The sequence below is a fragment of the Propithecus coquereli genome, unplaced genomic scaffold (assembly GCF_000956105.1).
Source record: "Propithecus coquereli isolate 6110/MARCELLA unplaced genomic scaffold, Pcoq_1.0 Scaffold115, whole genome shotgun sequence".
NCBI classification, from domain to species: Eukaryota; Metazoa; Chordata; class Mammalia; order Primates; family Indriidae; genus Propithecus; species Propithecus coquereli.
In genome coordinates this window covers 4,335,477-4,360,833 of record NW_012135525.1, presented here as the reverse complement: position 1 = coordinate 4,360,833, position 25,357 = coordinate 4,335,477, and the positions used below count along the sequence as shown (strand labels likewise).

At 39.0% G+C, this 25,357-nt stretch overlaps 1 protein-coding gene across 2 annotated transcripts in view; it reads right to left on the bottom strand.

Annotated features, from left to right (window-relative positions):
- The window catches only part of ANK3 (ankyrin 3, node of Ranvier (ankyrin G)), a 515,090-nt gene that overhangs the window by 202,186 nt on the left and 287,547 nt on the right, over positions 1 to 25,357 (bottom strand). For both annotated transcript variants that reach the window (XM_012657562.1, XM_012657554.1), the window contains exons 6-7: positions 20,026 to 20,211; positions 18,047 to 18,145 (exon numbers count right to left, since the gene is read on the bottom strand). In XM_012657562.1, coding sequence (XP_012513016.1) covers positions 18,047 to 18,145; positions 20,026 to 20,211 — 285 coding nt within the window. The remainder of the gene's footprint in view (positions 1 to 18,046; positions 18,146 to 20,025; positions 20,212 to 25,357) is intronic.

The window sequence follows — 25,357 nt, the reverse complement described above, 5'->3', positions numbered from 1 at the left end:
AAAAAAATTTCTACTATGTACATTTGCACAGTATAAAGTAAAAAAATGGCTATATTTTAATATTGCCTACTTTGCAGCTCACCACGACTATTTGTCTCAGCGCCTACCATTTGTACTTTACACTCTGATAGCCCCAGAGAGGTTTAACCTATTAATAACTTCCCTAATATGTGAGCTTGGAAGGAACCTGTTAAGCCTGGAGATATCCTGCACCTAAAGCTACATTACTAACTGCTTCTTATTAAAGTAGAAAATTAAATATGGCTAGAATTAAAGATCTCTATGCTCTTTCTCAGAAGAAACCTGAATTAAAACTTGGATAAAAACAAATTCAACCTAGAGTTTTGAATCTGACCTGAATTAATGCAAACAAAAGTAGATATTACTCTAATTTTATATAACTTAGCTTCTTAATAAAATGTTTTTTCTTGTACTGAAGAAATTTTTTTCAGGTACATTCAAAATGTTACAGAATACATTAGCATTTGGGAAGTCTTTGTGTTTTAACTGACAATGTCTTCTTTGAGTTCATTCAGTCTAATCACCCATTTTATAGATAAGGAAGAGACCAGGGGGGCTTAGTGATTTACCTGGAGTCACAGAGCTTGGAGCCTTGCCAAGACCCTAGGTTTGCCAATTCCCGGTATAACCTCTTCCATTTCACTAACTCCTTGGGCTTATTTTAAAATCACTATTTTCATTGCCAGCACAATAGCATCTTGTTTAACTTAATTTTTCCATCCAGCTATTCGGTATAGTATTTATTCACTCTAAAAAACCTAAATATAAATAGGATTAGCCAGTGCCTTCTTTCTCTAGTATTTACTTCTCCTCAATCCTTTCTGAAAGACAGTGGATAAAGACAAAAAACCAATCACATATATACACACACCTACATTTTACAAACAACAATGAAGGGAACTGGCTATACAAATATTTATACAAAGCATTAACAGGATCTGGATAAATATTCAGAATTTTGACCAAACAAAATTACAGTACACGGCAAGTTTAAATCTCTCAAATTTCCGGTCCAATAAACTAATTAAGTACTTAGCAAAACAACATGGATCGTTGCTGTATCCTCTAATGCTGAGGTTCCCAATCCCAGGGCTGCGGACCGCACCACCACCGCCTGCCAGGAACCGGGCCGCACAACAGGAGGCAAGTGGTGGGCAGTGAGGGAGCAAGTGAAGCCCCACCTGCACCCACAGCCCCTCCGCATCGCTTGCATCACTGCCCAAGCCCCGCCCCCTATCAGATCAGCTCTGGCATCAGACCCTCATAGGGGCATGAACCCCACTGCAAACTGTTCAGGTGAGGGATCCAGGTTGAGCACTCCCCATGAGAATTCAACACCTGATGATCTGAGGGGGAGCCCAGCGGCCACACACCCACTTGCCCGCCCCTCTGGAAAAAGTGTCTTCCACAAAACTGGTCCCTGGTATCTAAAAGGTTGGAGACTGCTGCTCTAATGTGTGGATTTGTGCTCTCACATACAGTGCGATTTCTCGCCCTCCTTTTTTCCCTCCACCGCAGTCTATTCATTTTCTTCTACAGTAATCTCCTTCCATCTTGATTTCCAGATAAGGTTTTTCATCTATAACCTATCCCCCTTGAAGGCGCCAACCACTGAAGTTAGGGGGTAAAATCCCAATGAAGAAGAATAGGTTTTGCCTTCCATTTTTAGGAAAAGAAGAAGCATATCACACAGAACAAGCTAAGATCTCTCAGGATTTGTACAAATTCAATATATTCCTACAATTTTATCATATTCTTTTGGTATTATAGAAGACTATAGTAACATATAGTATTATGTCATATTTTAGAATAATCACTACTTAGAGTAAGATCTAACTCCAAAAATGAAGACTGATTTTTATAATATTCCCAAAACTTTAAAATTGGCTTAGAAATATACAGAAGGTTTTTAATAATGAGCTGGGGTGAGAAGACAGCTTTATTTCAACCCCATCTCTCGGCGTACATCTAGTAGAAAGCACATTTTACTGGGAGCGACAAGACCAGGCCTCAGTTCTCACTCTTCCACACCCCGTTTCCTGAAGATGATCCTGGGATTGTGCCTTATCTTCGATGAACTTACTTCCTCGTCTGTGCGGTGGGTGCAAAGCCTCCACTGCCTGCATCACAGGGCTGTCAAGAGCCATAGGAGATCATTCATGTCAAAAGGAGGAAGAAAGTTCATAGGTATTCCATATCGCTTGTCTCATTTAATCCACACAGCAACCCTAGAACAAGGTACTATCAAATGTTTTTATTTTACAGACGAAGAAACTATTAACAGGACCCCTAAAATCAAAACAACTTGCTAAAGGTCCCAAAGCTGCCACAGTTTGTCTGATCCCAAGTTCACGCTTCCTTCATTACACCAGACCATGCTGTCTCCCTGACTTCTTAGCAGTACCAACCTGTAACTGATTCTTACTATCACAGCGTTTATGGAGCACCTAACAGTGTGCTAAGAGAGAAAGACTGCATTGTGGCAGTGCAGTCCAGTGGTTAAGGGCTAGATTGCTTAGGTTCAAATTCCAGGCCTGCCCATTCTAGCTATATAACCTTGGTAAGTTTACTTACATTCTCTGTATCGCAAGCTTCTTATCTGTAAAACTAGGCTAACAATGGTACCCATATCCTAGATGCTATGGCTTGAATATTTTCCCCACATCTCAAGTGTTGGAAATTTACTCCTTAGGCCAGGTGCCGTGGCTCACGCCTGTAATCCTAGCACTCTGGGAGACTGAGACAGGAGGACAGCTTGAGGTCAGGAGTTTGAGACCAGCCTGAGCAAGAGTGAGACCCCGTCTCTACTAAAAATAGAAAGAAATTAATCGGACAACTAAAAATATATAGAAAAAATTAGCCGGGCATGGTGGTGCATGTCTGTAGTCCCAGCTACTTGGGAGGCTGAGGCAGGAGGATTGCTTGAGCCCAGGAATTTGAGTTTGCTGTGAGCTAGCCTGCGAAACAGAGTGAGACTCTGTCTCAAAAAAAAAAAATAAATAAATAAAAGGAACTTACTCCCTAAAGCCATATGTTGATGGAATTTGCAGGTGAGGCCCTTGGGTAGTATTTGGGATCAGATAAAGTCATCAGAGTGGGGCCTCCATGATGCAGCTGGTGGATTTATGAGAAAGACAGACCTGAGCTGGCATGCTCTTGCAACTCCCCAAAGTGAAACCAGGGTCAGTTCCTACCTTGCTTGTGGTAAATGGAAGACTTTTACTTTCATTTAAATATATAAAGGGCTGTGGATTATTGGTTTCTCCCCCTTCACTCATGTCTCTCCTTTTCTTTAAAAATGTCTGGGAGAGGTTATCAATAAGGGAAGAGTAAATGGATAATATCACTCAAAATCTTCTAGATAATGAAAGATTGAACCATCGGACTATTGGTTCCTTGACATGTTCTCAATGAAGACAAATTCTAAAAAAATGAAATGTTAAGAGGGGATCCAATATCTTCTGCTAATTCTTACCACTTGTCATAATTTTTGCCTCTAAGTTATTACTATGATTAAAACAAGTTAGTCAAAGTGGCAAAACAAGATGTCTGAAGATCAAGATTTCAATGTGCTGATGATGTGCATTTGAAACATACATATTTTAAGAAGTTTTTGTTTTCTCATTCTATTCTCTTATACTTTAGCACCATTCCTAGTATAAATAGAAACTGAAAAATGATTGGTAAATAGGTTTCTAGAGAAAGCACAGAAAAGGCATTTAAGCAAGGATTCCTACCATCCTCCTTCACCCCATAGATATATATCTTTGAAGTCATTTAGCCTCTAAGGGGAGAGAATGTATCTATTAATCCCCAGGCACAGAGTAAGTAATCGATAAATGTTTGATAAGTAATATTTAACAGTCATATAGATTTTGATACAATGTAGAAAAATAAAGAACTGAATTCCTGTCTTCTTTAATTTTCTTGAGTATGAAAAGATATTTTTTTGTAAATTTTTATTTTTTTCCACTTAAAGTCTTCTTAGTTTATTTTTATAATGGCTTTATTGAGATGTAATTGACATATCATAAAATTCACCATTTTAAAGTTTACAATTCAGTCATTTAAAAAATATATTCGCAAGGATGTGCAACTACTACCAATATCTAATTCTAGAAGATTTTCATCACCTCCAAAAAGGAATCCCACACCAGTAGGTGGTCACTTCCCATTCCTCTGTCTCCCAAGCTCCTATTAACTGCTAATGTACTTTTTCTCTCTGTGGATTTGCCTATTCTGGACCTTCCATAGAAATAGGATCACATAATATGTTGCCTTTTGTGACTGGCTTCTCTCACTTAGCACAATGTTTTCAAGGTTCATCTGTGTTTTAGTATGTATCAGTACTTCATTTCTTTTTATGAGAATGCCTAACTTTTTAATGCCTTAAGAATCCCCTAAAATATATGCAAAAATGATACTTTCAATAATCAGGATTTGAGATTTTAAGGATATACCTACAAAAATTTCCAGCAATTGAATATACTGGCAAGAAAACACTCCATTCTTCATAGTCTGACATATAAGCAAGACTATTTATTTAAAAAAAATTCAACTTAGATGATCTATTATTAGTAATATAAGCATAAAATAAACTCAGAAATTTCCCTTATGCTGTGGTGATTGTTATTAAGATGAGCTCCATTGTTGGTAAAAGTCCATTTTCTTCTTTCTTCATGAGGCTTTAATGAAATGAAATAGGTGTTCTTAGGCAAAGTCTTTTTTTCTTCTCCAGTTTTGTTAACTGCTTGCTTATTCTACACCTGTCCCTGTGTGCTTTCTGGATAAGGAGATTAAGTCCATACTGGCCTTACTGACACTGACGCTGAAGATACTGAGGCCAATGACACTTCCTCAACCTCACTGCTCTCTCAGGGAGACCAACTAAATCTCATTTGATAAAACACCTGATAGCGCCAGCCTCTGGGAGAAGCAGTAGCAAATGCTTGGATATTTGATGTTTGTTGTGAAATCGGGCTCTGAATGTTTGGATTTGTTCTGCTCTAAATAACTCAAGAGATTTATTTATTCTCTTTTAAGGATAATATGAAGCTTTTTGTTGTTAATACTGTCAGAGGCTTCTACTTAAATTAACAGAGGATGGCTCATCAGCAATTTAGAAAAAGCATCCTTGAGTCTTCCTATGGTTCTAAATGGTTTAGTGGGGGGAAGGCAGACTATATTTAGAGTAAATATGCCACACCTGCTTCTCCCATGCACACCCCCTCAGCCAGTAACTATCCCAGCTATTGCCAGAGGGGCAGAAAGATTGGGACTGCAGCTGATCTTGGATCTCTTCTCTCAATTAGAAACATTTTTACCTTTACATCATTGGATGTTAAAGGTGACTGGGTCTTTGGAGATATCTAGTCCCATGATTTTCAACATATGCTTTAAAACTAAAAAAAAATTAAATTATGGTAAAGTACACATAAAACTTCTACCTTAATCATTTTTAAGTGTATAGTTCAGTATGGTTCAATGTATTCACATTGTTCTGCAACCAATCTCTAGAACTCTTTTTATCTTGAAAAGTGAAAACTTCATACCCATTAATCTACTCCCCTTTCTCCTTTCCCCCCAGTCCATGGCAACCACCATTCTACTTACGTATCTATGGATCTGACTATTCTAGTTACCTTATACAAGCGTAATCATGGTATCTGTCTTTTTGTGACTCACTTATTTTACTTAGCATAATGTCCTTAAGGTTCATCCGTATTGTAGCATATGTCAAAATTTCCTCCCTTTTTAAGGTTGGATAATATTCCAATGTATGTATATGCCACATTTTGTGAATGGATAAAACCCAATCATTCGTTGATGGACACTCGGGTTGCTTCTACCTTTTGGCTGTTGTGAATAGTGCTGCTATGAGCATGGTTGTACAAATATCTCTTGAGACCCTGCTTTCAATTCTTTTGGGTTCGAGTCAACCCAGAAGTTAAATTGCTGGATCATATGGGAACTGTATTTCACTTTCTGAGGAAATGCCAAACTGTTTTCATTGTGGCTGTATGAATTTACATTCCCATCAACGGTGCACAAGTTCTCGTATCATCATATCCTTGCTAAGATTGGTTATTTTCTGGGTTTTTTAAACAGTAGCCATCTTAATGGCTACTCAATATATGATTTTTAAATGTATTTTTTCAGTATACCTGTCAGGATTTCCGTAATTCCATAAACAATGAGGAGTTTTGGGGCACTGAAGATTGAAATAGTAAATGTCTTTTTATCCTGTAAGAATTTGTTAGGAAAAAAAGAGTTCTACTAAAAAAAAAAAAAAAATTGACACCTACTGATTTAGACCAAGCAACTATTTGTTTTACAGGAGAACAAATGTAATTAAAATGGAACAAAACTACTGATTATAGGGCTTCTACTTTGTGCACACCCTACGAGACGTGCGCATCATCTCATTTCATTTCCATGACAACCTATAAAACAGATGCTATTAACTCAAATTCACAGATGAGCAGAGTGAAGCTGGAAGGGGTGACAGGTCACATGGCTAGAAAATGCCAGAGCTGAAATTTGAACCTGAATTGTCTGATTCCAAAAGCTGTGCTTGCTCTTTCCAGTGGGTCACAGAGGAAAAAGTATATCCTGATAGTGACTCTCTTCCTAACTTGGGCAAACATCAGCTCAAGCTCTGTATCCAAGTAGCATAGTCTCTACACAGAAAATGCTGGCTGACATACAATTTCCAACCAAAAGGAAACAGCATATTCAATACTTTTTAAATTTATTTTTTTACTTTTATTTATTTATTTTTTTAGAGACATGGTCTTGCTATGTTGCCCAGGCTGGTGTTGAGGGATCCTCCCACCTCGGCCTCCCAAAGTGTTGGGATTACAAGCGTGAGCCACCACGCCTGGCTCAATGCTAATAACAATATTCAATGTCTAAACAAGTGGCTAGTTTAACTCTTTCATTTTAAATAAGAACTCATGGCTTTCTTTATATTTTCTTTAAAGCTGTCACTATTTTTTCTTTTCCTTTTTTTTTTCCTTCAAACACAGTCTTGCTCTGTCACCCTGGCTAGAGTACAGTGGCTTCATCATAGCTCACTGCAACCTCAAACTCCTGGGCTCAGATGATTCTCCTGCCTCAGCCTCCCAAGGAGCTGGGACTACAGGTGTGCATCACCATGCCTGGCTAATTTTTCTATTTTTAGTAGATATGGGGCCTTGTTTTTGTTCAGGCTGGTCTTGAACTCTTGGCCTCAAGTGATCCTCCTGCCTTGGCCTCTCACAGTGTTAGAATTACAGGCATGATCCACCACATCTAACCCAAGGTGTCACCATTAAAGCTCAGTCAAAAGTAGCCTGTCATCCGTGTTATAGTAAAGAAAGCCCCTCCCAGCTAGAAATACCTATGAGTGGGGAGACATATAGTAATTGACCCAAAGGGGTCATTTAAAACTCAATTATAAAGTAATCAGTTGCTGCCTATACTTTGAAAAAAGTTAAAATTTTAAATTATTTGAAATGAGTCGATCCAATGATGTTAGATTTCCTATAATGTTTCTAATGAATGCTGTAACTTCAGTAAAAAAAATTCCACCCCTCTTCCTAACATTCTACCATCAAAAATATTAAGAATCTTTACAATTACAAAATTTCCACACTCCTATATCCCTTCTGATAAACCTGGAACTAAATTAATTTCTGTGTTGAATATTTTTCTTTCCCCTCCAGAAGTAAATCACTCTTGCAGGCTTTTGAGATGTTAGTTTATTTGAAACTCTTAGTTAATCAGATACCTTGTCCTCACTTGGTCTTTGAATAAATTAGATGCTTGCTGAAGTTTCAAACATGTCAAGAAATGAACACAATGTCTTTGAAGTTTCTAAAGAAAGATGATTTGGAAATAACAAAATCAATCCAATGCCAAATGCCTTTTGTGTGTGCAGCGCTCTAGTCCTAGGGAGCTGCTGTTCCAGGGACCTGGCTACCACGAGTGGCCCATACACCACCCTCAGCCTCCGAGCACTGAGGCCACTCTCTGAACACTGTGCTGTCTCTCCCGCCAACCCAGCGTCACCCACCAGCTCTGACGTCACACGCTGAGGCATGCAAAAATGCGTTACAAGGTCTGGATTCAAACCCCTGTCTGCCACTTCACTCTCAGTAGGATCGGGGCCAAATAACTCCTCAGAACTTCCATTTACTCATCTGTAAAAATGTCTACTCTTGTGAATTTCAAATGATGTACTGTACATAAATGTATTTTGTAAACTGTAAAATATAATGTAAATTCAAGGGAATTAAGGAGTTATCAACATAAAAATAATTGTTATGAGCAAATGATTTTTTTAAAGACTTCTATGACTCACCTTTGGGCAATTTATGCAGAGAAAGGTTTTCACAACATGGCCTTGGTCAATATTTTCTAATCTTGCCTGAGAAGAAAAAACACCTGAGGAACTTGCTAAAAACACAAATTGCAAGTCTCCACTGTAGACTTAATGAATCACAATCTAAGGGAAAAACTGGGAAAAGTTGGCTGAGAGGCCCTGACTTAGAAACAATTAGAACATTTATTTTTAATTTTCAATTTCAGGGGGGCTGCACTCCTTGTAAAGACAAGCCCACCTCGCATTTCTTACCAGGAAATGTGTATCTCTTGTTTTTGTCATAAGGTCATGGCGTTTCTAAATATCAAGAGTCCATTTCGAAGCATGATTATTAGGGATTCAAAAACGTATTTAATTCATCTTGCAACCCTGGTGCAGGCAGAGAATGAATCGCCGGCTGGGACACAGAGAGGCTGCTGTCAGCTCTGGTTTTCTTGTGATGACTCCGGATAAGTGCAAAGTCCAACTACACATTTCCTGCCTCTGAGCTTAGAATGCCACAGACTACACAGTTGGAGCGTGGTTCGTTTGACTTTATTGTTTTTTATTGCCTTGTTTTATTTACTGTGTCTTAACCCAAGCTCCGCCACTTTAGAGCTGTGTGGCTTTGCGTAACTTATTTAACTTCTTGCTTCCTAGTGTAAAATGGACATCATAGCCATACCTCACAGAATGACTGCTAAAAGACCTTGTACTCAGTAATAAATGAAAGCTATTCCCTAATTAGTTTGAATTTTGTGTGAAATTTTTTCCACCTCGTATTTTAAAGGCTCAGTGGTAAGCGCTGAGCAGAGCCTCAGGGTCTCCTGACCAACTGCTTGCACGGGCGCCTCACCTGGGGATGCTCCAGGCCCTCCGAGCACAACCCCAGACCAAGCATGAACTTCTGGGCCCTTCCTCCCCATCCTGGGACATCAAACCACGCCACCTCTTGGCTGTAAAGAGATGCTCCACCCAGCGGGGGGGGGGGGCATCACTACATTTGGTTGGGTCATGGTGATATGGTGATTGGCATGGGACTGTCCCACGCACTGAAGGAGGTGGAACCCATCCTGGCCCTTGCCCATCACATGCCGGCCACCTCCATGACAACCAAAAATGCCTCGACAAATTTCCAGGTCTTCTAAGGAGAGCGATGCTCCCTCTTCCCCCAACAAGAATCAGTGGCTCTGGTAGGACTCTGGAGAGATCGTCTCCAAGAGGAAGAGCATCATACCAGGGGGCTGACGCGCTCCTGCTGTCAGCTCTTGCCCCATGGGATTGGAGTCTGCCACGGCTCGAGCCCAGCCTCCTCATTCCCCTTTGCAGGTGTCCTAATGACCTCGAACACTACTGTCCCAGCTGCGCTTCTCCATGCAAAGCCTGCAAGGACTCCCTCTTGCCTGTAGGACCACAGCCAGTGCCCGCAGCCCAGCCTGGCATTCACAGGCTCCCTTCCCCAGGCTGCACTCGCCACTCGTCTCCAGCCTCACTTTTCCTTGCACCTGGGCTTCAGTTTCCATTTCTTGGAGCTGATTCTAATCCCTATATTACTAATGAATAATTCTCTTTTAAAGTGCAAATGAGTGAAGCAAGCTGTGCCAACTCCTACCTTAATAGAACTTTATTTCACAGAATTCCAAAATGGGATTTATTTGGGTCATTTAAAAATGTTCTCAGAGCAACAGTGCTAGAGCAGCGCTGCAAGAGGCAGGGCACATATTCAAGAAGGAAAAGTGAAAGAGAGAAAGCTGTGCCTTCCAATTTCTATGATTTTTTAAGTTCTTACTGTCTCAAACGGTGTCATATTAATAGTTTCTTAAAGACTGACCTCATGCTGGCAAATTGCACTGCAAGTAACAGCTCAAACACTCTAGAGAGCTGCATTTCTGACCACCCCCAAAAATGCTCTAGAGAGCTGCTGTGATGCTACCTGCTTGACCTGTGCCATGTTTTGTGGGGGAAGGTGTCTTGCAATGAGTGGGTCCCCTCCTGGATGAGAGGTGACAACCACCACCACCACCATGTCTGGAGCCCACCATGTCTGCTTGTGTGTTGTGGCTCAAGCACTGTGCTAAGCACTTTAAAAGGATTATTTCATTCAGTTGTCACAACATTATGCAGGAGCTCCTATTATTGGACCCATTTTATGGATGATGAAGCTAAAGGATAAATAACTTGCCCTGGAGCACAAGGGTAAGCCACAGGGCCCGTGTAGGACTCCAGCAGTCGGGCTGCAGTGTGGATCGCCTTAGCCACTGCCCTGCACCCCCCTCCACTGTGAAAGGGAAAGGAAACCAAAGGCTGCCTCCGTCAAGGCCAGACAAGGTGGCGGGGCAGAGAGGAAGAGCCTGAGGTTGCTTTTCTGACATTTCTCTCATTTGGCTGTTAAGAAAACTGCAGGCCGGGTGATGAAGGGACATGCCCCAGGCCACATCAGTGACCAATGACACAGCCAGGACGAGTCCTCTCCTCACTCAATGCTGCTGCACATAGAAACTTCACCTCTTCAGGTGGGGATCAACATAGATCCCATACCACACGGTAAGATGCCAATGAAGTTCAAATGCACAAATGGATTTCAGATAAAAATATTTCTTTAAAAAATGTATACAGGAGATTCTCCTTTGATGTGGCAGTCAGGAAATTAACCGGAAAAGGCAGGAATGAGATTGCATGGCAGGCTTATAAGAGCAAATCTATATAAACACGTATCCTCCTCCGCTCTGCCTCCCTTACAAAAACTTCCTGGTTTCCTTTCTCTCCAGATGTTAATATCGCCATGGCAACAAGAATACCGTTAATGCAGTAGCCACAGGGCTACTTTCTCATAACTCCCATTCCTTTGCTAATGCTCTCAAATTCCCATTTTCATTCTGGATGCTTATATAACCCATTTAAAAAAATCTTTGTCTTTAACATTGTTGAGCCTATACTAGGACATAAGCCTATTTAAAAAAATACATATTAACAGAAAGAAAAGTGTTTGTGTGTGTTTGGATTCTGTAAGGATAAACTTTCAAAAATAGAACAGGACTGTTATGAGTGGTTTTTATTTTGTTTCTTTTGATTTATTGTATTTTATTTAAAGCAAGAATTGTATGACAAGGGGAAAATACGTAGTCGTCCCATGGTATCCACTGGGACTGGTTCCAACGCCCCTGGGAATACCAAAATTCATGGATGCTCAAGTCCCTTGTATAAAATAGTGTTTGTACATAACCTACGCACACCCACCTGTATACTTTAAATCATCTCCAGGTTACTTATGATATCCAATACAATGTAAATGCTATGTGAATAGTTGTTATACTGTACCTTTTATTTGTATTATTTTCTATTGCTGTGTTGTTATTTTTATTGTTTTTTTTTTCCTGCATATTTTGAATTCAGGGTTGGTTGAATCCATGGATGAGGAACCTAAGGATATGAAGGGCCGACTGTATTATAAAATGTATTTGCAAAGGCACCACTACACAAACCAGAGTCTCCAGAAGCCCTGTACCCTTATAAAACCATTATAAAAGTTAGCCACACTCTCACTGGAGTCATGTTCCAGTAGCTGCAGTCCTTTCTAGCACCCTCTGGTGGTCCGCTGAAGTACAGGAGTTTTGATAGGGTAGGGAGAGGAAAGCAGGTTTACATAGGTGCTGGGTGCCCAGAGTAGTGGACGAGGACGCCTAGAAGTGACTTGTTCATTCATTCTCGAATTCAGTAAATATATACTGAATACCTCCCAGTGCCAGGGACTGGGCCATACTCCAGGGATTCCAAGATGTGTAAGACAACAGAAGTCTGTCCTTGAGGAATTCACAGTCTTGCAAGTGAGGTGAAGAATTAAATAAGTTTCGTTACATTTCTACTTCAGCTCTTCTAGGATTGTTGAGATAATAAACGTAAAATGCCTAATAAAGAAGGTGGATAATAAATGATAACTTTTTAAAAATCATTATTACTATAAATTTCACCTGCGAAGAAAAGGAGGAGATGGACATTTACTGAGCGCTTATTTTGTAATAGGCAGAGTTGTTGATGTTTTCACATAGCGTTCCATAGCCCTCTGGCTGAATGGAACGCAGCTGAACATTCCAGCGGCTGCATTAGTTTGGCAAATACGCCATTTCATAAAAGGCAGATAAAGGGCTGTCAGGCAGCAAAAACAAAGAAGTCATCCGCTGGAAGGTGGAGAGGATTAAGTTCATGTGAAAGTCATTAGCACAGAGCCAGGCTCACGGGAGCACCTGGGAGCCAGGTGAAAGCCTGGAGACAGAGGGTGGATGGGGCATCTCAGCCTTCAAGGGGCTTAGATAGCAAAAAGAGTGTGCAAAGTAGGCAATACCGTAGAAATAAAATGATATCCTAGGCCTAACATGAGAGTGAAGTATAGGCTATAGTATAGGAGTATAGGAAGTATTGCTCACACATGAGGGTGGGGAGCAACCATCTTCCTTGGGGGAAAAGTTACATTTTCAGATAATCATGACATTGAAGGGAAGAATGGCCTACGACTGCTGGTGTCACTACTCTGTTCAAAAGAACTTTCTATAATGGTGGACATGTTATGTATCTGTGCCATCTAACACGGCAGCCACCAGCCACATGAGCTATTGAGTGCTTGAAATGCTCTGGAGAATGAAGAAACGAATTTCAAATTTTAGTTAATTTAAATTAAAATTAATACCTACAAGTTAGCGTTTACTAAATTAAGAAAACCTAGGTATTGAGAAAACAGAGTTTTCCTTCCTCACTGGGGTCCAGAGGTGGTTAAGACGCATGGAGCCCGGCTAGGAGAAATGTGGTAAAAGGGGTTCCCACCGGTGGGAAGTAAGATAAACTCTGCAACATAGTGGCTTCTGGGGACTCAGGAGGAAGTCACCTGAGGAAGGGGTCAGACACCATGGACTTTGGGGACACTGTTGAGGACCTATCCTTCAACTTTGCCCTTCTGCTCTGAACTCCCTTCCTAAATCCCTAAGTCTTTAGGAAAGTCCGGTTCAGCATTATAGCCTAGGTTTAGCTGTGCTTTGAGGAATTAAGGGAGAGACTCTGTTTTATGGTTTGCCACCTTGGTGCCTGAACAAATGAGCAGAATAAGGACTAATAGAGTACTAAGTACTCTAGTATTAGTAATAAGCACTAATACTAAAGTGTGTTACTCAAGTCTGAATCTTCACATCCAGCTCATAGTAGATGATGCTCTGTAAATACTGCTAAATGAATTAAATTTAGAAAACAAGTCTCTAGGTTATGCTTATCCACAGACACTATTTCGCTCATGCACATGCTGCACCATGTTGGTCTCCTGTTTGGGCAGAATGTAAATCTTACACTTTTATTTTTCTACCAACAAGTTTAGTAGTTCTAGTATCTAAAAACACTGCTCTCATTTTATCCCCCAAATTAAAATATCTTAAATAAGCAACTTTTCGCATGATTTGAGTTCTGAATGTGGTTCAGCACCCATCAAAACCTCGTTTTTAAATCATCTGCTATTTGAGACAGGCAGTCCAACAGACATATTAACTAGCCATTGATCTGCGGCGCAGACACCAAGTTCTCTCCTACGCAATCAGAACATCATATGCCTAAGTACCTGGGCCCAGGCTCTCAGCTTCCCTGGGCAAGATGCATTTACAGATGGAGATTCAGCACTCAGCTCCATAGGCAGTATGGAGCAATGGAATTCGAGCCTTTTGAAGTGCTGTAATTAAAGATATTGGTAACTAGGTAACTCACTGTTAATAGGAAGATTTATATAATAAAAACCATGTTTGAGTTATTATTTCACCGAAAAAATTTGCCTCTATAGATAACCGTAAGATTTGCTTTGTCAAAAATGAGAACCATATAACTCATGCTTCCCTTTCCACTACACATTTCAAAGCTTTTAAGGCCTAAGTTTATTCTCCAGTTGTATTCACTGGCTCATTCCTGCTGCCTGGTAACATTTGCTTTTTCAGTTTCACCCTTATATGTCTTCGTATATTTTAATCTGTCAACCACCTGAAATCCTTTTGAAAACAAATGAGGTCTAGAACTCAAACACATAAATCTCTAATCCTTTCAGAGATCAAACCAAAAAGTACTAAGTAGCAAGACTAATAAAAGGGTGCTTTATTCAATTATTTTCTCAAAATGGCAAGTTGAATCCTAACTGACAAGAGAAAGGTCAATGGTAAAAGTGAAGATTAGGTTAGGTGGTCCATTATATTTGATGAAAAAACTCAGCCAGCAAAGTGTTAATCTATCTTCTTTAACCAATAAAAGGAACTCTGTAGCCGTCTACATAATATAATTTGGCCTTTTGTTACTCTAGTGCATAAATGCTCCTTACTGGAATGATAATCAGAAGTGGCTCTGGTGTGTTTTAGTTACATTCTCTTTCCCTAGAGAGCTAGAGTGATTTTCCAAGAGAGCAAGGGTCACGCATAAATTCAGACGGTGTCAGGGCCATCTCGGCAGACTCGATGCAAAGAAGGAAGGATGCTGACGCCGCATTGCAGCATTCAGCAGCTACAGCATTAGCTCCCTGCAGCAGCCCCGTCAGCCTTAACGGATTTCCATGGATAATCCAAAAGGAAATATTGAAGATGCCACACAGGATATTTTACTTCTACGTAGCAAGATTATAATGCAGAAATCAAAATTGACATCATAATAAAAATCTAAGGAAAGATGTTAATAAAACAGGTAAGTATGCTATATATTAGTTACCAGAATCGCTACTCAGGATTACGCATTCACCACTGGCTGCGATCTGCTTTACTGCAGCGTGAATTAGCTAGCACTACAAAGAAACATAGAAAGCAATCTGTTCTATTGTGTACCCCCTTTAGTCACATGGATTTGTTTCTGCCCCTTATTTGCTTTGGATATGAACGTCTTACCGTGTGCAGGAAATGCTTCCAGAAATGTTGTCCTTGCTCCTATTCCCAAGCTCTCTTTGCTAGCAGGTAGCCACTCTCTGGGTCATGTCCTCAGCCCACAGTGCTACAAAGAACTGCTAGACTGTATCTGCCTTTCTCCTCTGAACTAAATCTTCAACACTCTACTGTTCTCAGGCACAACCAGAAAACAAAAATCACAGCCCCCTAAGACAAAAGTTGCTGCTGTTGTTTTTTAATCTGCTTCTAACCTTCTCATTGGTACCTCTATCCAAACCTGGTTCTAAAGCACGTGATTAATGGTTACAATTTGCAGCCAATTTTTAGCAAATGAGGCTTAATGATCCTCTCTTTATTGTTCTGACCAGATAAAATTTGATGCCATCTGCATTCAGAGAGGCTTCTTACTTTCACCTGCTATTTCTGCTATCTTTCTGACAGAACTAAGACCTAGAAGACCCCAGTGAGGTTGGGAATGACCCCAATGACCTCTGTAGTACAAAAGTAGAGATGTTTGATCATTATGTAATGAAATTACTAGAGATTTGGAACCTAAAATGGATTGCTTGAGGCAAGTAGCAGTTGCCTTGGTTTAAGCTCTTTAGGAAGAGTTCTTCTCAGACACCCTAAAGCAAGTCATCAATCACCAACTGCAGAGAGAAGCAGAGCTTGTTGGGGAATAAGCAACAGCACAGCTTTCTATAAAGTGAAATCAAATTCCGCCACAGCCTTCAGCTCAGAAATGCTATTAGGCCTCATTAATTAGCAATGACTGGGGAAAATGCTTTCCTGAATCAGTGAAGAGTCTGAATTTTAACATCTTTTAAACAAATGCACAGTGTGATTATTTTAATTCACAAGTGGTAACTCAGGTTAATGACGTGGGTCTGAGGTCTCCATTGGCTTTTAATCAATAAATGAGCATCTTTGTAATTACCACATTGTTTTAATGTAAATAGATGCTTTAAAATTGGTTGAAAAAGTCTGAAAATACTGTAGTTTGTCCTCTTAAATTGCTTAAACATTTCCCCAATCTTCTTATTTTCAGTAGCATCAGGACATTTCTGAACAATGGCACAAAGACAAACTTCAAACTTCACCCTGACATGCATTTTCCAAATGTCCTCATTAGAAGATATGACTTAATGAGGTTTTTATTACACTGTGAATTACAGAAGTAAAACCAGAAGAATGCCTCTTGAAATGAACTCAGTTTTAACACTGACATGCCCTGTTTATACTTGACTTAAAGAAGTGCTTAACTTAGCCCTTCAAAATGTCAAACCAGGCCTTGAATGTGCCATGTCAAGGACATGATTAATGCAGTAAGAACACAGCTCTACAGTGAAACAAACTCACTGGCACTCTTGAGTCACTGAAACCGATATAGGCTTTCAGCAAGCTGGTACCAACAGGGTAGGAAATAGTCTTTATATTGGTACAGTTTGGGCTTTTATCATTTTTATAAAACTAATGAATTATAAGAGGAAAAGAAAAATAAATCCTTTTAAGTTGCCTAAAGGGAGACAGACTACAGTAGTGGTTAAGAGCTTTGGGGCTGGAATTCTGCCTCTTCCAATCTGTTAGCTCTGTGATCCTGTAGCAGCTACTTCTTATCTCTAAGCCTCAGTTTTCCTCTTCTGTAAAACAGGGATAAATAACATTTTTCCTCATATTAAAATAAATGAGATACAATGCATAGCCTAGCATCGTCCAGTTAGTAACTACTTCGAAAATGACATTACTTTTACTGCTGCTGCAACTACAGTACTGCTGGTATTGGTATGATACACCATCTCCCTATCTGACCTAGTCCTGTTGCTCTTCTACCGAGTGAGGTTTGAGGAAAAATAATATTTCAAATGCTATATTCAAAATTACAGTGCTGCTGCTGCTATGTCAGGCACTGTGCTAAATGGTTTATATATAGTGTCTCTTGTAATCCTAACAGTGACTCAGTGAGGGAGAGGTGATATTATTTTAGTATGATGCTTTATTATTTAATCTCATAATTCATATTAGTTCATCTTATAAATGAGAAAACTGATAGATGTAGAAAAGCAAAAGCCAAAATTTGAGCCTGAGGAGTCAGAATTCAGAGTGCAGACTTTCAGCCGCTACGTCATTCTGCTTCCAAGTTCATTTCTGCTTTTGACAATGATGTTTCTGATGATCCAGCCTAACACTGGACCCGATTTTACATTTAGGGCAGTATCACTCCGGATGTTGAAGTTGCTGTGCAGTGATACACACGATGCTGTAATTCCTTTCTCCAGTGAATCTGAGCTTACTCGGGTTACAGAATCTTGTTACTCATTATGAATGTCGGTAGGGGACGGAAGATAAAAGCAAAAGATGGTCTCTATTATTTATTTGGGTTCTGAAGTTCAGACCTCATCTTGATATTCTAGCACATTCCACCATAAGGTCAAGACCCTGATCTCCAGATCACTAGGAACCATTTGAACAATTTCTAACAGTTTCAGAAATTTCAATTTGGGGAACTGTTTGTAGTTCCCAGTCATGGTCATTTGAATCCCACCTTTATATATGCATTTATATATTTAGCACCCACCTCGCCGAGCACCCCTAATCTTGGTTTACTTTTCCTTCTAGGAAGCAGGCATTCCCATGTAAAAACAAGAAGATGCAATAGGATAAGTAGAAAATCATAACTTTGATGGATTGGAAGGACTCTCAGAGGTCATCTCTCCCAATCTCTTCCTTACACTGGGAGAGGAGAGTTAGAAATGGTTCCAAATGGTTAAAAAGGCATTACATGTTGCTGTGCTCTTACCCGTGCAGTGAAGTCCACAGCAGCCGCTCGGTTTAACAGCAACGTGGCTACATTGATGTTTCCATAGTGAGCAGCTATGTGGAGCGGAGTGAAGCCACTCTGTAAAGAAAACACAGCAGACGTTCACTTGATTCCTGCTGGGCCCCTGTCTGACAGGTGACTATCAAAACCCTGCCCAAATAAAAATGAGGAAGCAAAATATGCTGAAGTCTACATTCCATTCTGTACTAGGTTTCGATCAGTGCCAATTGCTCACAGGGTTGCTAATAAACCCCAAATGTATAGGTAGAGGAATAGAACAGGGAGGAACTAAGGGTAGAGACTGAGTAGTTTTAGTAATCCCGTAACAGAACTGTATAGAAGCCAACATGTCAAAAAGTTAAAATAAAGATGATGGGAAAGATCTTTACAGCTCATAGCTTGATTAGTACCACTGTTTTATTACTGATGATAGAATTGTGCAGTAAAATTCAAAATTCTATTAGTTTATATATTCAATATAGAATATTCAAATTAACGAACAGTAAACGCCAATTTTAATCACAAAGGCAAGTTTTTTGGGAAGAGGTACTACCATAAAATTGTTTTGTATAATGGACAATTGTATTCTATAAAGAATCCATCAGTTTATCTCTTCTTTGTTAGCAAATGCCTATTCAATAACACATTTTTCTGGATTATTTATAACAAGGTCATTTTACTTCCTTAAAAAAATGCTAAAACATGCAGCGATTCACTTAGTCCCCAAGGATTGAAACCTTATAGGAACTAGATGCATTTCTAATTTGGTAGCAAGCTTCTTAGCCATGCTAGCTATCTGACTGTCATGGAAGGGTGGGTCATATTGGCACCATTCTGAAGTACCTTTCCTTTTGCTGACACCACGGAGGGTAAGTGTCATGCAGAACCTAAAGAATCAGTCCTCGATGAGTAGAATGACAGGGTTGTCTGCAGCTTTAGGTATAGCTGATAAGCATCTAAAATGTCCAAACTCTTCATCTCATACAACTCTATTGCAACACCCTTAAGTTACAAGCATTCCTCCTTCTTCCTTTCCAACACCAGGTTCAGCTGCAGAAAGCCCTGGTAATCAAACTACTATATTCTCTGGCACATGCTCCTTTGGGGGGCGGGGGGCGGGGGAGGTCAGGGGTATAAAGCAGGTATCTAGCCTACAGAAGGCAATGCAAAGAAGGGAGGACCATGAGGCAGCAGCACTAAGTAATGGGAAAATGATGATGCAGATATAGATTATACATATACGCATATATATATATATATATATACCTCTGTTGTTCTATTCACCACCATCTAGGTTAACACATTTGGAAGCAAAGAGGAGGAAAAAATGAACGGTTAGTTCGCTATCGGTGATATGGATTGCAGAAAGCTCAAGACAGCTAAGTAATGAGGACGGAAGCTCGGATGGAAGCACAAAAGGCACAGAAAGAAAGCTAGACTGAATGGCGGGCGGCACAATGGCCCAATCCAAATGCCACGTGTCCGCCACAGAGACTTTCAAGTGCTACAAAATGATGGGTATTGGGGGCTGCGGCTCTCCCACTGCTGGCTCGCTTTCCGCAGCTGACCTACACTCCGTGCCTTGCCTGTCATCTTAGATAGCAACTAGAGGTTTATCTAGCATTTTGTAATTTTTCACCCCGATGTTTGAGCGGAAGTGTTACATACATTCTGAAATCCAGATTCAAAGGAAGGAAAAGATCTGGTGCATATACATCGATTTCTTTTGAGCTGGCCTCCCTTTTAGCAGGCATAGGGCAGCATCCCCATTCACCCCCTAGCTTCTCACGTGAAGGGAGGGTATGCCTTCGTTGGCTAGCTTGGACTCACGTTTTCACTCTTTGCAATGAAGGTGAGTGTTTGGCATTAGCTTGCCAAGAGGGAGACCAGGCGTTCTCGAAGGCTGTGTGCCTAGCACAGGATAGCTGCGTGATGAGCCTGTGTCCACCGTGCCTCACCTTTGATTCCACGTCCGCGTTGTTGTCATTCTGCAGCAGCAGGGCGGCGGCTTTTGTGTCGTCTTTTCGGGCAGCAATATGAAGAGCTGGGAGACGTACTTTTCCTTTGGTGTCATTCTCTAGCAGGAGTGAAACGACTTGGTCATGACCTTGCTGCAAAGCTACTGCTAACGGTGTGAAGCCATCCTGCAAATAAATGCATGGATCAAGATTGGCCCCAGTGGATAGATTCTTTTTCCGTTAAATTAACAAACAAGAAGGCAACCAAGTGACCAAGTATCAATTTTTGTTTTGGGTTATTAAAGCTAACAACATATTCAGGTAGACATAAATGTGAAAATACATTTTCAAAATGTGTATATAACTAAAGCAAAAAAAAAAACAATAAGAAATTTGTAATAAGTTTATGGGTAATGCTTTTTTACAATATACATTAATTGGGAAAATTTTGAAAATATACAAAAGTATTTATTACATAAAAAAGAAAAAGATGCCAAAATTTCAACACACATAAAATAATCTCGGGTTAAATCCAGGCAAAAATTTCAAAGGAGCTCATTAAAATAAGATGTGAAAATTTCCACTGATATTTTAAAGCTGGGGTATATGCCTGTCTGGTTCATTACTGTACTGGGTCGCCTATCATATATTAATATTTGGTACTAAATCAGTATATGTGAATTAATGAACTGTAGTCATTGCTGTTTTAAAAAAGGTTGATATGAAAGACTCTCAGCTTCTCTGACCAATGGGGGAAAGATGACACAGGGATCATGCAAAGCATGACTTTATTTATTTATTCTGGTTATTTTTTAAAAAAATTATATTGTAAATTGACAAATTATAATTGTAAATATTTACAGGGTACAGAGTGATGTTATGATTTATGAATACAATGTGGGGTGATTGAATCAAGCTAGCTGCCATATCCATCACTTCAAATACTTATTTTTTGTGGTGAGTACATTTGAAATTTATTCTCTCAGCAATTTTGAAATGTATAATACACTATTACTAACTGTATTCACCATACTGCGCCATAGCTCTCAAAAAACCCCCCATTCCTCCTGTCTAAGACTTGTACCTGTTGGTCAGCATCTCCCCATCACCCTCACCCTGCATCCTATGGTAACTACCATGCTACTCTCTGTTTCTATGAGTTTGATTAAAATATGACTTTAGAATAAATTCAGACATAAGTGTGCACAGGTACATTTTGAGTTACCCTGGGACTTAATAAAGAGGACACAGCTACAGATTTCACTGTGGTTAATTAATTTGAGATGATTTTGCATTGCTGACTACAGCATGAACAGCAAAGGGTAGAAAATCCTAAGACTGGCTCACAGATTGTAATTCTGTAATGCTTTCATTATTATACATTCAAAAAAGACATTTAAAAAATTATTTTTACTAGAGAACTGGCAAGTGAGTTACATATTATTTTATTTGAGTTATGATATTTTATTTCTGCAGTCCTTGTGGTGCAAATAGAGGACGGCTCCAATAGAAGAGCATTTGTAAGACACACAGGTGCACATATGCACGTAGGTACATACTGATGCCTTCCTAAAACATCCCTTTCATCATTCTTTCTCTTGTTGGATAATAGGTAAGGGCTCCTACAATTTATTTGACTGGATTTGAATCAGCACACTTATATTCAAGGATGTGCAAAATACTGACCCGAAGCACCTAAGGGACAATACTGTGCGGTCTCTTCCCGTATAAATCCTTTCTGCCAGTCTCCTTACTAATTATCAATATGCAGACTAATCCCTACCCTGGCATCTATACTCAGCTGTTTCCCCCATCCTGAAATGCCCTCCTCCTCTCTCTATGGATACAAATCCTATCTGCCCTCTGTGCTTCAAGATCCAACTTAAATGCCACCTGCTTCTTTCAACTTTAATACCCAAAGCAACAGGAAAAGAAGAATGTCACCAATGTAACCAGAAAGACAGTCTCTGAAGACTTAAGTAAGATAAGAAACAGGCAAAGGCTGGATACAACCAAAATGTCACCTAAATGATATCACAGGTTTACACTTAAAGACAAAGTTTAGAGTATAATGTTGTAGGAAAAGTAGCCTACATAACAGGGTAAATACATGATCTCATTTTCATAAAAATAAATATGTATGCATATTGTGACCCTGTGCAAACAATCTAAATGAATAAAACATTATCTCTAGGGAAAAGTGAGGGAGACTTTTTCTCTTTGCTTTTTATTGTGCTTTCTCATCTATACAATTTATTACTTCTGCAAAAAAAGAAAAATGTATTGTTTAAAGGAGAGAGTGGCAAAAGGAAAATTGCATCTTAACAGTTAGTTTTGTGTCTCACTTTAAAAACCTGAACAAAACCTAATGGGTAAAGTGATAGCCCACTTTTGCTCTGAATCAAAACAAAATGACCACATTTCTGCTGCTGTGAATGTTTAAATTCACAGGACCTATACATAAAGGAAACTACTTTGTACCAGAAAATAAACTGCAGCTGAGTCGATTAGCACTGAGGAGAATGTGTGTTTCCTGCATCAGCCAATTAAAGACACAAAGCTACCAGCTCTAAGGTGTTAACAGCTAAAATTAGCGGTTCCAGATTTTGTTTCAAAACCAAATTTAAATGGTTTGGTTTGCTTTGTGCAGTTGTCTTAAGAGAAAAACAAGAGCAGAAAGGGAATGTGATGGAAGCTACTTGAAAAAAGGGTCCGTGCCCTGGTGGCTCAAGGATATTCTTCCACTGCCTTGTAGAGGGTCTGACACATAATAGGTGCTTAATAATTACTTGTAGAATAAATGAACAAATTTACCTCACGTTCCAGAATCTTAATTAGCAAAAGGAAGACAATATATGGAAAAGATATGCAGTTCATAGTAATAGGAAAACACGTTTTACAAACCACAATCATGCCAAAGACTTGCTGCATATATACAAGATATGAAGTGTGCCAGGCTTACTGAAAAGAATACATTTGAAGGAATTTGGCAAGATCACCTCAGTTAGTAAATTAAAATTTTTATTAAAAACTCACTATTTAAAGAATCCTTTATTTACTCCCTACTGTCTGTTCTATAAATACAGACTTCTGTATTAATGACAGCAACATCATTGCTAATGAGAGCGCAATACTGTAGTTAGAATATCATATGAATAAACTGTCTCATTTCTTGTTCTTTTATTCTTTAATACCAATAATCCAAAAGAAAAGAAAAATTCAAAGGTTCAAACATCTCTGGGTAATCAGAGGTTGTTTAGGTAGTGATGTAACAGCAACCCTCATGAAGACATGAACGTGACTTGCTATTAGAACATTTATTGTTTTTTTCCCCTTAAAACTACAAAAATGATAACATGAAATTAAAATAAAGCAGTGAAAAGTTTTTTATATATAACCTTTGGCAAAGGACAATTAATGATTTGAAGATCTCACATTCTACTTTTCTTTAAGTTAGTTATAGTACTTCTTTCTGGACTTTGAAAACTTAAAAAAAGTCCTAGAGCACTCTGAGTTCTTCATGATTCATTTCCAAGCTAATTTTAATCTATTAGCAAACTGGGGTTATGTTTGCTTCTTAAGGAGAGATACTTTATATCACAGTGTAAAGAGTACTGCTCAACCTTGACAGAAGAAGAAAGCTATAGAATCACTTTCATTAGGATATTTGTATTGCTTGATTATTCCCATCTGAAACAGAAATGGATTTTCTCTTAACCAACAAGTCACCCCCAACCCCATTCTCCCAGCACCACATGGCACAGCCTGTGCATGAGGCACTGTGCTCAGACTAGCTTCTCCTGAGCAAGAAGAGAGGCATGGCTCTACATCTAGTAAACATTTATTCTTTTTCTTATTAGAGATAGGGTCTCACTATCTTGCCCAAGCTGGAGTGCAGTGGCTATTCACAGGTGTGATCATAATGTCCTACAGCCTCCAACTCCTGGGCTCAAGTGATCCTGCCTTAGCCTCCTGAGTAACTGGCACTACAGATGCATGCCCACATGCCTGGCTAAGTGTTTGTTCTTTAGATATCACCAAAAGTAGTTATTTTTAAACTAGCTTTAAGAATATTATTATTAAAACTATACATTCTCATGACAGAAATCCCCAACAGTACTGACGGGTGTAAAGTGAAAAGTAAGGCTCCCTCCTAATTCTCAGAGCAAATCATTGATAACATTATAATATGGACATTTTCCTCTATCAGTACATAGTCTTGTCTCATTTTCACCAGTGCTGGATAGCATGCTATTGTATACCAGCATTTACTAAATAGGCTCTTATTGGTGCATATTTAGATTCTTTCCAGTTTTTAAAAATTGCTATTATGTTGATGAGCATTCTTATATACTATTTTTGAAGCCTAATGCAAATATACTTCTAAAACATATTTTTATATATTTAATATTTCTGTAATATAAATTCTTAGAAGTGGCATTTCTAAGTAAAAAGGCATATAAATATTCATTTTTGATAGTTACTGCCAAATGTTCTGCAAAAATGTTGCAACCAATTATCAATTTCACCAATATTGTAGGAAAGTTCTGGTTTTCTCAGCCCCTCAAATTTTTTTAACCAATTTTTTTAATCTAAAGATTAGGTCTCATTTTTTTCTAATAAATTCATATTTCTTTGACTATGAGTGAGGGTGTGAGAATATTTTCATATATTTTTTTTGTGTGTGAGCTGTCTCTTCATTTATCCAGTGGTTTTCCCAGAAGACATAATCTCAAAAGCTGGGTGAGGTTAAATGTGATTACTCTATTGCCATTTTTCCTGTGCCATCCAGGAAACACATCAGCGTGCAAGTATGAGTAGTGGTTTTAGACAGGGATAATCCTGCATCTGCTCTAACTCACTGTTGTGTTAAAAATAAAGTACACCTAAGTATTGGTCTTTTATTAAGTATAACTACTAGTTACACACTTAAGTGATCATAATCTTCCATCCAGATTACTTTAAATAATAAACTACATTACCCGAGATAGTATCAATGACTTAAATTTCTATTTTTAAATAATAATTCTAATCAAGACTGCAAATCTTCTTTTCAAATACCACTTCTATTTAATACCTAAAAATGCATAGTAGTTTTGTTTAGAAGTATATATTAGGTTAATTAGTTAACTTTAAAAATATACAAATTCAATCAGTATAATTAGGCTAACTTAAATTTGGAAAAAACAGATTTAAAACTAATGTTTACTGAAAAAATATTTCAAAACACTGGTTGCCTTTGAGGCAAAATTATAAGGGACAGAAAAGTATTGTCAAGCAAACATGTTAAATATTAAAATAATAGCTCAATTATAGGGTAGAACCAGGCATT